Genomic DNA, 12,957 nt, shown 5'->3' on the forward strand with positions numbered 1-12,957 from the left:
AAATATAAAACATGTGAGTGCTTTATATTTTATAATTGAAATACACTTCAAAATGTTTCAAAACAGTTCTAAAAAAGCAAGCAAGTAAACAATCTTCAACCCTCTTATATTGTCCTATGTACCCCTCAGTTTATTTTATTGACACGGATAATTGTTCATTTTTTAAAGATTTAGTATTCATCCTGATAAGTCTATAAAGAAACATACACTATATTGCCAAAAGTGTTTGCTCACCCATCCAAATAATCAGATTCAGTTGTGAGCGTTTGGCAATATAGTGTATTTATATATGATTATATTTGAAGAGAGGTAACAGATTGCTTAGGTAATGAGGTAACTAGATTATCTTAACCATACAAGATCAAGCTACTATTTAACAGAAATCAACAAATCATAGTTCTCCAGAAGAGGCAAGAGACATGCAAATTCATGATACAAGATAATAGTCTTCAGTGGAAACTCAAAAGAATATCAGATTGCAAATTAATAAAAGCTTTCAAATCATAGTATTTATATATATATACTCAGACTGATCAACTAAATAGAGCCGGACAATTCAAACATTAAACTTTAAATCATTGTTTGTAGTAACTAGAGTTTAGAATGTCAAACTATTGTTTCAGTTTCTAAATTCGGCAGTCAAAACATTTAGAACCACTAGAACCAATTTTTATTTTGTGTGTTCACACTTTCACATTTTCAGTTGTTTCTGTGAAAGGATGACTTCTGGATGGGAAGCAAAGGCTTTAATTGCAGTTTGTTAATTCTCAGTTCTTCCACAAAGCAGATTCAAATTATTGAAAACTGAGTTTCATGGATTCAAGTTTATGGAAGTACAAATTAACTTTGGGTTGTAAAGCAACAAACATTCACTAATTTTTTTTTTAACTTAATGGATTCAGATCAGATATCTTTCACCCATTAATGTACTAACCTGATTTTTTGTAAGCGAAGGGTCCCACAATCCAACATCTTCCCATGTAGTGTTTTTCAAATAGAAGTCATTGGGTTCAAACTGCTTAAAATCCTGCAAAGATGGAGAAAATAGCAAAAACCATAAATAGAAATAACATACTATTAATATTTGACTGGTTATTAATTTCATATCTAGGTTCATAATCCAAAAACAAAATAGTGCTCAGGGACCAAATCCAAAAGAATACAAGATAATGAATTAATTTCATTAAAGAAATGCAAGACTCAATCTTCAATGAAAGAACCACACTTAAAAATCCTTCCAAAATGAATCTGGATTTACTCCAGTTGGTTTATTGCTTCCCCTTTCTAATATACTCTGGAAACTATCCAGGCATGAAAGTTCTTTATAGTCCTTGATTTACAGCCAAAATTAGGATCTAAATTTCTGTAGCTAAGTGATGCGGTTGTTAGGTGAGTTGCACCAGATTTTATGACTTTTTGTTGCCGCGATTAAACTAGTAGTGTAGTCATTAATCTGGCCCCATTGACTTGGCTTGTTGGAAGCAAAGGTTGAAGATGACAATCACAGAACCCTAGGATGCTGCAACTGTCATAAATACATGCTGGTATTACCAAGAGCCCTATCTGATCACGTTACTGCAGAACCTCTGCAACAGTCCCGTGAGTCACTTTTTGCAGTGCTGTCTTAACTTCATTCCGTTGTTCAACTAATAAATCAAGGACTACTGTATTTGCAAAAGCAGATTATTTTTTGCACTACAAGATCCTTTATTTTGTTATAACATTAATATCTGAGATTTTTTTTTCATACCAGAAAGGGAAAACACATTTCTAAATCTAGGCTAAGTAGCAATCGTACAGAAATGCTGTACAGGTAGTCCTCAACGTACAAGTTACAGCACTGAAAAAAATCACTTATGACCGTTTTTGCACTTACAACCTTTGTAGCATCCCTATGCTCATTGATCAAAATTCAGATGCTTGGCAATTGGTTTATACTTATGACTGTTGCTGTGTCCCAAGGTCATAAGATCACCTTTTGCAACCTTTTGACAAGAAAAATAAATGGGGAAGCCAGATTCACTTAACAATTATATTGGTAAATTATCAACCGTAATGATTCACTTATCACTTGTGGCAAGAAAGATCATAAAATGGGGCAAAACTCACTTTAAAAATGTCTCACTTAACAAAAAAATAATAATTTGGGGCTCAATTGTGTTCATAAGTCAAGGACTACCTGTAGTACTGAACCCAAGCGAGTAAAAGGGGATATGAGCAGGAAAGGTGCTTGTGCTATTCTTTTCAAGCATGCTTAGCAGAATTTCCATACTGAACAGAGAAAACTAAAGTGCCTCCAACATTTGTTTTTCCATTTTGCAACTAAGAAATCCCTGTATCTTGTCTGCATAAAACTAACAAAGCAGAAGAAAAAGTGACTAATATACAGTGAAAATATCAAGTGAAAAAAATCAGAGGAATGTTTCACATGAAGTTCATTTTCTGTCCAATATACAATCAGCATTAAACTTTACTATCACTTTTATATGCTCAGTTTTTGAAAGATTTATCCCTTGAAGCATTTGCTCTGTCAACAATCATACCACGCCCCTGAAACTTGTATAAATACATATTGCCCATATTTATATTTCATTTACTTAAATCTACATTGTTAGTTTTATGGAAAAAATTCCATTCAGTCATGTAATTGTAGTCTTCAACTTATTAGCGTAAATGCAAGGAAAGCATGATTCACACACTTTTGAAAAAGAGAATTCTACAGAGCCACACGCTAGTAGGCAACAAATGAATTTTCAATAAAAGCAGAGATGTTTAAAGTACTCTCTGACAAGAATAGTGTACACTGCTCTTCTATTATAGTGGTTAATAATCATCTAAAATTTGTATAGTATTTAACAAAGATAGTATGAATTAAGATGATAACACCAAATATTTATATTAAAACTTTGTAGGTCTATTCACATTTATCCAAAATAGTTTTTTTGAAAGTCCCAAAGGTGCTTTTTTTTCAAGAGGCAACTGGACTTTCTAGGTTTTATTCGAAGATGTTTCTCTTCTCATCCAAAAGAAGCAGCAAAACATCCTCAAAAGAAAAACCAAAAAGTCCAGTTGCCTCTTGAAAAAAAAAAGCACCTTTGGGATAACTAATGACCTGGATAACTGAGAATCTCATAGACATTTCTTTGAAAGGTTCCCATGGCAGATAGATACATGAGGGGTCCTTGGTGCTCTCTGAGCTGGTAGTTTTCTTGCAGGCATTTCATTACTCAAACTAGGTAACATCATTAGTGCTAGTCCTTCACTTTCAGTTTCAAGGTAAGGAGGAAAGCACTGCATGGTATAAAGAGCAAGTCTCAAGCCAGGAATCATCTCTGAGCAGTATCCAAACAACACTGACCAAATCGCCACTGTTGTCCCAAACAAGCAGTTATACACAGGTAGTCCTTGACTTACGACCACAACTGGAACCAAAATTTCCATTACTAAGCAAGGCGGTTATTAAATGAGTTGCAAGTGTCCAAATTTACATCCTATTTTGCCATGGCCATTATGAGTAAATCATTGCAGTTGTTAAGCACCCAAATTCTGATCATGTAACCGTAGGGATTGGTCTGAGTGTGAGGTCCATTATAAGTCACTTTTTTCAGTGCCACTACAACTTCAAACAGCCACTAAGCAAATGGTTGTAAATTTGATTTACTACCTGCAAATAACTCCGCATGTCTTTTAATCAGGACAAGGAGCAGAGGACCCAAGTTCCTGTTCAATCATAGCATCAAGAAACATAGCCACTCAGAATGCTATAGGTTTTGGTTATTAATTAAGGTCAAGTAAAAATTGTAAATCCAAATTCAATGAAATAATGGTGGTGAGGGCTATAATCATCCAGATTCTAACAATAACCCCTCTTCTAAAAAAACATCCCCCTACTTTTCAACTGGATATATTACCAACATTAGAGTTTAACTAATGCTCCCTACAAAATCATACTTACCTCTATATGTTCTTTACAGTATTCCAAACCGATGTCACTTAGTATCTTTTTCACAGTTTTCCGGGCTTTTCTTAAACTGCCAAGATTGTTGACAGGAAGCTGGAACATAGTTTCTGAGAGAAAGAAAATGAGAAACTAATGTAATGAAAATATTTTATTCAAAATAGTCAAACTCAAAATAACTAGAAACATTTGATATCACTTTTGTTCGTTTTTTTAAATTATACACATTGCATTCTTTTGTTTTCTAGGTAATTTCATAAATCAAACAGGTTGTTTGATTAGCAATTCTAATAGGGGAACAAATGAAAACTGGTATATATAGGCAGCAATGTTTTGTTGAAAAACGAAGGAATAAGATCTCTGTTTGAAGGTATGAAATGCAAGGTTAACAATAAATATAAGTATACTTTCTGGGGAAAAATAATGTTAATGTTAACTGAATATATATTGTAGAATGGAAATGAGGCCTTTAGTTATATTAGATGAAACATTTGAGACGGTAAATAATACTTGAAGATGCAGATGTTAAAACACTTGTAACCAAACGACATGCTGCATGTGATGATGGTTTTTTTTTTCTTTTTTCTTTTTCTTCCCCTTTTTTGGGTCATTCCCCCCCCCCTTTTTTTTAAACCCTAGGTTATTGTGGTGTCTATTAAATATATAACAGAGAGATACGGGGTGTGTGTATGGGGCGAAACGTAGTAGGGATGCACCTGTAATCAAATAACATACTGTATGGGATGATGGGTTTTTTTTTCTTTTCTTTCTGTGTGTGGGTCTTTTTTTTCCCCTCCTCTGCCTTTCTTTTTCTATTGTTATGTGATTATGTTGTCTATGTAACAAAAAAAACAAACAAAAAAAACAACAGGTTGTTCATTACATTTTGCTTTGTAAAGATGAACCTGGAAGATGATTGCCTTTAAATATAAAAGCATAAATACAAAAACAGAGATCATGATGCCTAGATTTGATCTGATATATTTCTGCAATGAGAATGATCTTTCACACGGAGTTTCATAAATCATAAGCCAAACTCATAATGTAAGTGGAATTTTACACTTAATTAAAGTATTTGTAACAAATATTGCCGATTATTAAATGCTAAGTTAAAATTTAAAAATTTACCAATCTTTATTCCAATAGGTTTCTGTCTCCCCTACAAAAGCACCTTGATCTGGTTTAAGAGACCTACTTCAGAAATAAAATATATTAGATAAATATTGCTATTGGGAGACACTCAAAAGTGCATGCAACACCCCATGCTTTCTTCTGAGGAAAATATCAGAGAGTCCGACCACTGGATGTCTAACTTGAGAACACTTTAGAATAATTAAACAACAATACTCTCCTTTTTTAGAAGATATACCTAAGAAATTCTAACCAGGCAACAACTACTGAAAATTTCAAAATTGAAATCAACTACAGATTCTTCAGGTCCTACATTGTTTACGTAATTCACAAATAAATACATAAAATCATAATTACAATGTTTCAAACTTCTACATTTTAGCTTCGTGTTCTTAATTTATAATTGAAATTTAAAAATCACTCTAAAATGTCTATATCCTCAGACATAGCAACTGCACTACTATTTTAACATATTACCCAATTTTACTATTAGAACATGTGATTCTTAGTAATATTTTCGTATCATTCTCCATATAGCCAAAACATGGCAGTTTCTGAACAAAATGTTTGAACTGTAAGCTGCCCAGAGTTATTTCCTGTGATGGGTGTTTACGGGTGGTTGTAGTCACATGACTGCAATTTATGCCATTTTTTTGGTCGCATTTATTTTTGGTTTTCAGAAAACTGGCTAAAAGCAAACCATTGGTTCACTTAAAAACTGTGGTAATTTACCATGAAAAGAGTTGTAAAATTGGGTTGGTCACATGGATAATAATACAGAACTTCAGTATTAACCATCAGCTTTACGAGTATCATGAGGTAGAACCATACATAACAAAACACCCTAATCTTCTTGATACATATAATACATAATTATCCATGGGCCAACAGAATGAGTTGAAATTAAGACCTGTGCGATTAGTGATGCTTATGTTAGAAATAAAGCAGTCATTATGCTTAATAATTAAATAGTTTATCTACGAGGAACATGTCGGCTTTCACAAATTTAAATAGTCAAATATAACATTATATATATATACACACACACATACACACACACACATACATATACATACATACACATACATATATATATACATACATATACATATACATATACATATATATATATATATATATATATATATATATATATATATACACACACACACACAAATATACACACCCTCACTAGTTCTCTTATTATTCTCACCTACAACTTGATATTTTTCTTTTGTTATTGAAATGAATACTGTCTTAATGTAAACTAAAATAAAGTAAAATGCTACCATATAAATGACAGCTCTTATTTAAATAAGTCTATAAACAAATAATTGTGAATAAAATAAATGCATCAAAAAGTTATTGCAACCATTCTTAAAATGTCATTTAAAAAAAAGACTACATTTCATAATGTTCATTTTTATGCCTGCGTATATGTGTTTTTACCTCTAACTCTATATTTATTTATGTGTTTGAAATTAAAGGTATCCAGAGATTAACCGATATGATTTGGAGTCCCAGTTCAAAGCTTCAGAAATAACCTGGTACAGATCATTCTGAAAATATTTCAGAGGCATAAATCAGTACAAATCTACAATGACAGTAAATCTCTTAGTATATATTTCAGATGGCTAAATTGTGGATTTCTTTATTGACTTTTTCATGAGCCAGAAACCTACCGTATTTTTTGGAGTATAAGAAGCACCTTCCCCCCACCCCCCCTGAGAGGCAGAGGCAGATATTTCCCCTTCTTTTCCTCCCCAAAATCTAAGTGTGTCTTATACTTCAAAGCGTCTTATACTCTGAAAAATACAGTATCTATTTTCTAGGAATGTTTTTTCATTCACCCCCCTAAAAGAGGGTGAAAATTTGGGTGCGTGTTATACACCGAATGTAGCCCCACCCACCCACCAGCCCCCACTCTTTGGTCTCTTCCTCTCAGCAATTTACTTCTTTGCAGCAAACAGGGCTTGCAGAGGCTTCAATAACCTATAGCAATCCCTGCAGCCTCTAACAACTGATGATCGGGAGAAATTGAAAGTGAAACTAGGTGTTTGCGCTACATGGCAAATTGCTGGGAGTCAGATTTTTTTTCTTGTGCTAATCAGGCTGTTTGCTGCAAGAAGGTAAGTCAACAACTATAAATGCCTATAGAATGTTCACATTGTTAGACTTACTTTTTAATAAAAATAATAATAATGCTTTATTATTGTTCTAGACAACTTAACAAAATGAAGAGGCTTTTTAAAATAAATGCTTGATCTGAAGAGGCCCAGTGCTATTGTTTTAAAAAGTGCTATTGTTTTAAATAGCAGAGAATAACTATACTTCCAGAAAGCACATTTTAACAGCATCTGTACAAGCATAGTCTGAAACATAACACTACAAACAATGTATATTGTCTATACTTTTTGTTGCAAGGAGTCAAATTGCTGAGAGGCAGAGGCAGATATTTTCCCCTTCTTTTCCTCCCCAAAATCTAGGTGTGTCTTATACTTCGAAGCATCTTATACTCTGAAAAATACAGTATCTAGGAATGTTTTTTCATTACATAATTTTAATTTTTCTGAAATCTTTTTCCAGCTGTATGTTTCTCTCATTCTTTAATGAAATAGGATGTTGGTACTTACCTGATACGCCTATTCTCATAGTGAGGGAGGAGTATCCAGGATGGGGCGTACCAATGCACTTTTAGTGAGGGGAGGAGTATCCAGGATGGGACGTACCAAAGCTCAATGTCGCTTGGGAGGGTCAACACATATTGTAAATGCACAACCTTATGTTTGGTGAGCTGTTTCCCCCACCCTGTGAACAGTCTGTAAAACCCTACGTCTGAATGACGCTTCCGCAGAGGCAAAGAAGTCCAGTTTATAGTTCCTCACGAATGGTGAGGAGGAAGTCCATGTAGCTGCCCTACAGATCTTTGTCAAGGAGGGCCTGCATGGCCCAGGCCGCTGAAGTGACCGCACTTCATGTGGAGTGTGCAGTAATCGACCCCGGTGTCTGCAACCCCCGTGTTTGGTAAGCTGTAGCAATACAGGTTTGTAACCATCTTCCCCTAGTGGTAGATGTCACCTTGTTCCCCCAAAACCCAGGCTGGAACGAGACAAACAGAGCTTCTGACTTCCTGGTCAGTCGAGTCCTCTTGAGGTAGATCCTCAGGGCCCTCCTCACATCCAAGGTGTGCCACTTTCTCTGAGAAGGGTCTGGACAGAAGTTAGGCAATATCAGTTCTTGCGACCGATGGAAACAAGAGCACACCTTGGATATGAAGGAGGGGTCCAGCCATAGAACCACTCTGTCTTGGTGGAACACACATAGATCTTCTCTGGTAGACAATGCCTGTTAGCTTGGATATCCACCTGGCTGAGGTAATGGCCACCAAGAGTGTCAAGAACTTGAGGGATACTGTGCGAAGCAGTTCAAAGGGGGAATCTGTTAGGGTGTTCAGCACCCTGTGCAAGTCCCAGGACAGGTACCTATGTACCATGGGTGGTTTAAGGTTATAAGCCCCCTTGAGGAACCGTCTGAACATGAGATGGTGAGTCAGAGTCTGAGACCTATTGCACAGAGGTACCAACGAAATTGCAGATACCTGTCTCGTGATGGTGTTAGGAGCCAACCCTCTGTCCAGGCCCGCCTGAAGAAAGTCCAGGACCTGGGGGACTGTGGCTCGAACCGGATCCTGGTTCCTGGTGGCGCACCATGTGTAAAAGGAGCACCATGTGGTGTTGTAGATGTGTTCTGTGGAAGGCCTGCATGCCGCCAGGATGGTCTGTATGACCCTGGAGAAGTTTTCTTCCCTCAGGACGCTCCGCTCAAGTGCCAAGCAGTCAGATGGAGCCACTGAGGGTCCGGGTGTTCCAGCGACCCCAGGTTGAGGGAGATCCTTTCTTGAGGGATCCTCCAGGGCCTCTCCACCGAAAGGGATCGGAGGTCGGCAAACCAAGGCCGCCGAGGCCAATGTGGGGCAATCATCACTACCCGCTCCCCCTCCGGTAGGATCTTCTGAATGACCCTGGGATTCAAGGGCAAGGGTGGGAAGACGTAAAAGAGCCCCTGGGGTCACGGGCAGCAAAGGGCGTTCACTCCATCCGCATTCTGCGATGCGTATCGGGAATAAAACCTCAGGAGCTGAGCATTGAGAGGGGTGGCGAATAGGTCGACTTCCCGGTGGCCGAAACAGTCCACAATTGCTCTGAAGATAGCTGGCTGCAGCTGCCACTCCGAATTGTCCATCTCGGTCCAGCTGAGCCAGTCAGCCCTGACATTGTCCACCCTCGCTATATGTTCCACGGTTATCTAGAGCAGGTTCCTTTCGGCCCAAAGCCCCAGTCCTTTGGCCTCCAGCATGAGGGGTTTGGATCTGGTCCCACCCTGCTTGTTTATATGCACTTTGGTGGTTATGTTGTCCGTGAGTATTAGGATGTGACTGTCCTTGACTGAGTGCTGAAATTGTTTGAGGGCTAGGCAGACCGCCCTGAATTCTAACCAGTTTATGTTGTGAGTTAGTTCCGTCTGCCTCCACTGACCCTGCACCATCTGTGTCTGCAGGTGCCCCCCCCCCCCCATCTGAATAGGCTGGTGTCCGTTGTGAGTGTCACCCGATCTGGAGTTCTGAAGAATTTCCCCTTGACTATTGCAGGGGATGTCCACCATATTAGGGAGCGGGATACTTCTACTGAAAGAAGGACTTTGATCTGGGAGCAGTTTAGGCATCTTCACTAGAATGGTAAAAGGAATCACTGAAGGTCCCTGGTGTGCAGACGTGCCCAGGAGACAATGCCAATGGTGGACACCTGGACAATGTAGCTAAGGACACCCTATTGCCTGGATACCTGGAAGGCCAGCTCCCTAATGTTGTGCTGTCTCTCAGGTGACAGGGAGACTATGCCTGACACTGTGTCTATCCAGGCCCCTAAGTGAATCAGCCTCGTGGTGGGCTGTAGATGGCTTTTGGCCAGATTAACCGAGAATCTGTGGCCTCTCAGGGCTGACATGGTGATATCTAAGTCCCGTAAGGCCCTCTTAACAGAAGATGACTGCAATAACAGGTCATCTAGGTAGCATTGGATTCGTATAGATACCTGCCTCAGATGCACTGCCAATGCTGCCATTACCTTTGTGAAAACTCTGGGGGCCGAAGACAACCCAAAGGGCAAGGCCCGATACTGGAAATGGTGCCCTAGATAACAAAACCTGAGATACTGTCGGCGTTCGAGGGCCATAGGGATACGTAGGTAGGCCTCCGTGAGGTCTATGGAGGTGAAGAAATCTCCCTGCCTGACCCCCTCCAGAATAGAATACAGCGAATGCATCTTAAACCTCCGATAACGTATAAACATGTTGAAGCGCTTTAGGTCCAGAATAGCTTTCCAGCCACCTGAGGCCTTTGAGATCACAAAAAGGATGGAATAATAACCCCCACCCTGTTCCTCTGGTGGCACCGCCTGGATAGCCCTGATGTCCAATAGGTGTTGGATGGCTTCCTGTATAGACTGTCTCTGGGCTGGGTTATTTGAGACAGGGCAGACTCGAAAGAATCTCAGAGGGCTGGAAAGAAATTCGATTGAAAAGCCAGATCAAATAGTGGCCTGAACCCACGCATCAGAGGAAGATAAGTCCCAACGGTCGGTGAAATATGCCAAGCGTCCCCCGATGGGAGGAGAGCTGGGCCTAGGGTTAGTTCTTACGGAAGTAGTGACTGCCTCCGCCCCCTTGAAAGGAGCCCTTCTGCTGCTTCTGTTTTCTGGCTTCAGAGCGTCCTCTGGTTCTCCTGGCATGTTAGCAGGTATATGAAGCGCTGTGACCAGTGCGTCAATAGTAGGTTGCAGCAGCACCTGAGCCATGTCCTTGTTCACATTGAAGAATGTCGGCAAGAAGCCCTGAGGATGCATCGGTGTTTCTGGTGATTTGTTGCCAAGTTTGGCCACTGTCTTCATCTTGAAAAGTAAGGACTTGTACAAGGAGGGTTGAAACAGGCCAGAAAAGGTAGGCTTAGGAGACATGCTTCATCCTCAGATAGTCTGTCCTCTCTGATCTCGCCTTCCTCGGATTCAGACTCGCTGTCCTCCTGAGACGAGATGGGGATCCCCCCCGGCCCTCCAGCCCCTCTGGAGCCATGGGCAGAGATGGCGCTTGTGGCTGGATCTGGGGTTGTTGAAAGTCCACTGCCATGCACTGTTGGAAAGCCCGCATCATCATGTCCTGTGGTGGGTGGTTGCCCTGCCCCCATGCCTATAGAGGTAGAGGGGAAGACTTGTGGAGAATGCCCCGTGGTGAGGAGTGGCCCCAATGTTGTACTGCGTGAGGCTGATTGCCATCCCTGGGCAGAGCCCCAGATGCCTGAAGTATTAATTGGAATCCTCACTTGTAAGGAGGGATCCTCGGTACTCTCATCAGGCTCCAGGCCAGGGGCAGCTTTCCTGCTGTTGGCCTTATGGTAGATGCGCTCTAGGGCCTTATGCCTCTGCCGTTTATATTTCGTATTTAGAGCCAGGTTTGGGAGCTTGGAGCCAGAGCTTGCCTCTTGAGCCGCCTTGGAGGAGGTGTGCTTCATTTTGCTCTTAGCCTTTCTGCCCCCACCCTTGGAGGTAAGCTCTGACCTGATTGGGGGCTCTTCTGCCCATCCGGTGGGGCTGCTGGCTGTAGTAGCGAGGACTTAATTCCTGCCTGTGTCCTCTGAGTTGCAGGCAGCCGCCATCTTGGGTCACGTGGGGATTCTCTCCCCCCTTGTCAAAATGGTGCTGCATTCGGCCATTCCATTCGGAGGTTTGAAAAGCGGCTTGTGCTACTGAGAGCTACCACACTCCTTCCACTCTCGCCTAGGGCTTCTTCCCACTCTGCCTATTATCAGCAGCTTGCTGTGAGCTCCTACGGCCGCTTGCTTCCTCTCCGGCTGTTGAAGCAAAACGTGGCGGTTCGTCACTCGACCCTTGAGGGGAGCAGTGGAGCATTCCTGCACTGAATCAAGGGTTCCCCTTGCTCATGTTTTTTTTTTAAAGGAGACCAGCCGGTGCAGTGTGCTGAGCCTTGTTGCTCTGTCTGGCCTTCTGAGACTAGCCAGGTACTCACACAATCGGAGGCAGAGCAGGGCTTGTATTAATCGTGATAGCAACGTTGCAGGAACACAGGATGACACAACCGTTCAGTTGAAGAAATGAGTCGATAAGTGGGGATTATCTGGCGATAGGGGCGTGGCTTAAAGAGCCTATTGGACTCAGTTCAATCAGCAAGAGAATGAAGTCAACCCATCCTGGATATGCCTCCCCTGACTAGGGCTCAACTGCTGCATGCACAATTATTCTGATAGAGTTAGAAGGACTACCTCTCTACATCATTCCTTTTGACAAGAATGAATTGGTTTCTCCAAAACCATAGCACAAAAATATTTGAATATTGCTCCAAATCTTCAAATATCCATAAATATTTTGAATACTGCTCCAAATACAGTTAGCCTTAATTTACCAACCATTCATTTCAAAGTATGATACTGAAAAAATAACCTTATGGCCATTTATGACCCTTGCAACATCTCTCTGTTATGTGAATGTCATTGCAGTCAGTATTTGTTTCTCTCCCCCCTACTCCCCCAATGTTGCAAGCAATTTCTGTAGGCAATCTTTCCTTTGCCTGGCTCTTGCTGGCATGATTATATTGCTCTCAATGTGCAGAACAGCAAAAAAAAAATGTATTCTCTTGAAATCTAATTTCACTGCTCTAAAGGGGTGGAAAGATCAGGCAAAGGAGGGTTTAGTTAAATCTCATATACTGTATATCCCTGAACAAAAAAAAATAATTTAAACTACAAAGCCTCAAATGATTATGGCAAAAAAATTAAAGATGAGAAAATGGGAGAAGGAAGG

The 12,957-nt window shown here is 40.2% G+C and overlaps 1 protein-coding gene across 4 annotated transcripts in view; it reads right to left on the minus strand.

Annotated features, from left to right (window-relative positions):
- ADNP (activity dependent neuroprotector homeobox) overlaps window positions 1–12,957 on the minus strand; it is a 51,245-nt gene that overhangs the window by 4,744 nt on the left and 33,544 nt on the right. For all 4 annotated transcript variants that reach the window (XM_014059919.2, XM_014059921.2, XM_014059922.2 and 1 more), the window contains exons 3-4: window positions 3,956–4,068; window positions 935–1,027 (exon numbers count right to left, since the gene is read on the minus strand). In XM_014059919.2, coding sequence (XP_013915394.2) covers window positions 935–1,027; window positions 3,956–4,068 — 206 coding nt within the window. The remainder of the gene's footprint in view (window positions 1–934; window positions 1,028–3,955; window positions 4,069–12,957) is intronic.

The sequence above is a fragment of the Thamnophis sirtalis genome, unplaced genomic scaffold (assembly GCF_051295495.1).
Source record: "Thamnophis sirtalis isolate CommonGarterSnake01/CBP01778 unplaced genomic scaffold, rThaSir2_p1.2 scaffold_7, whole genome shotgun sequence".
NCBI classification, from domain to species: Eukaryota; Metazoa; Chordata; class Lepidosauria; order Squamata; family Natricidae; genus Thamnophis; species Thamnophis sirtalis.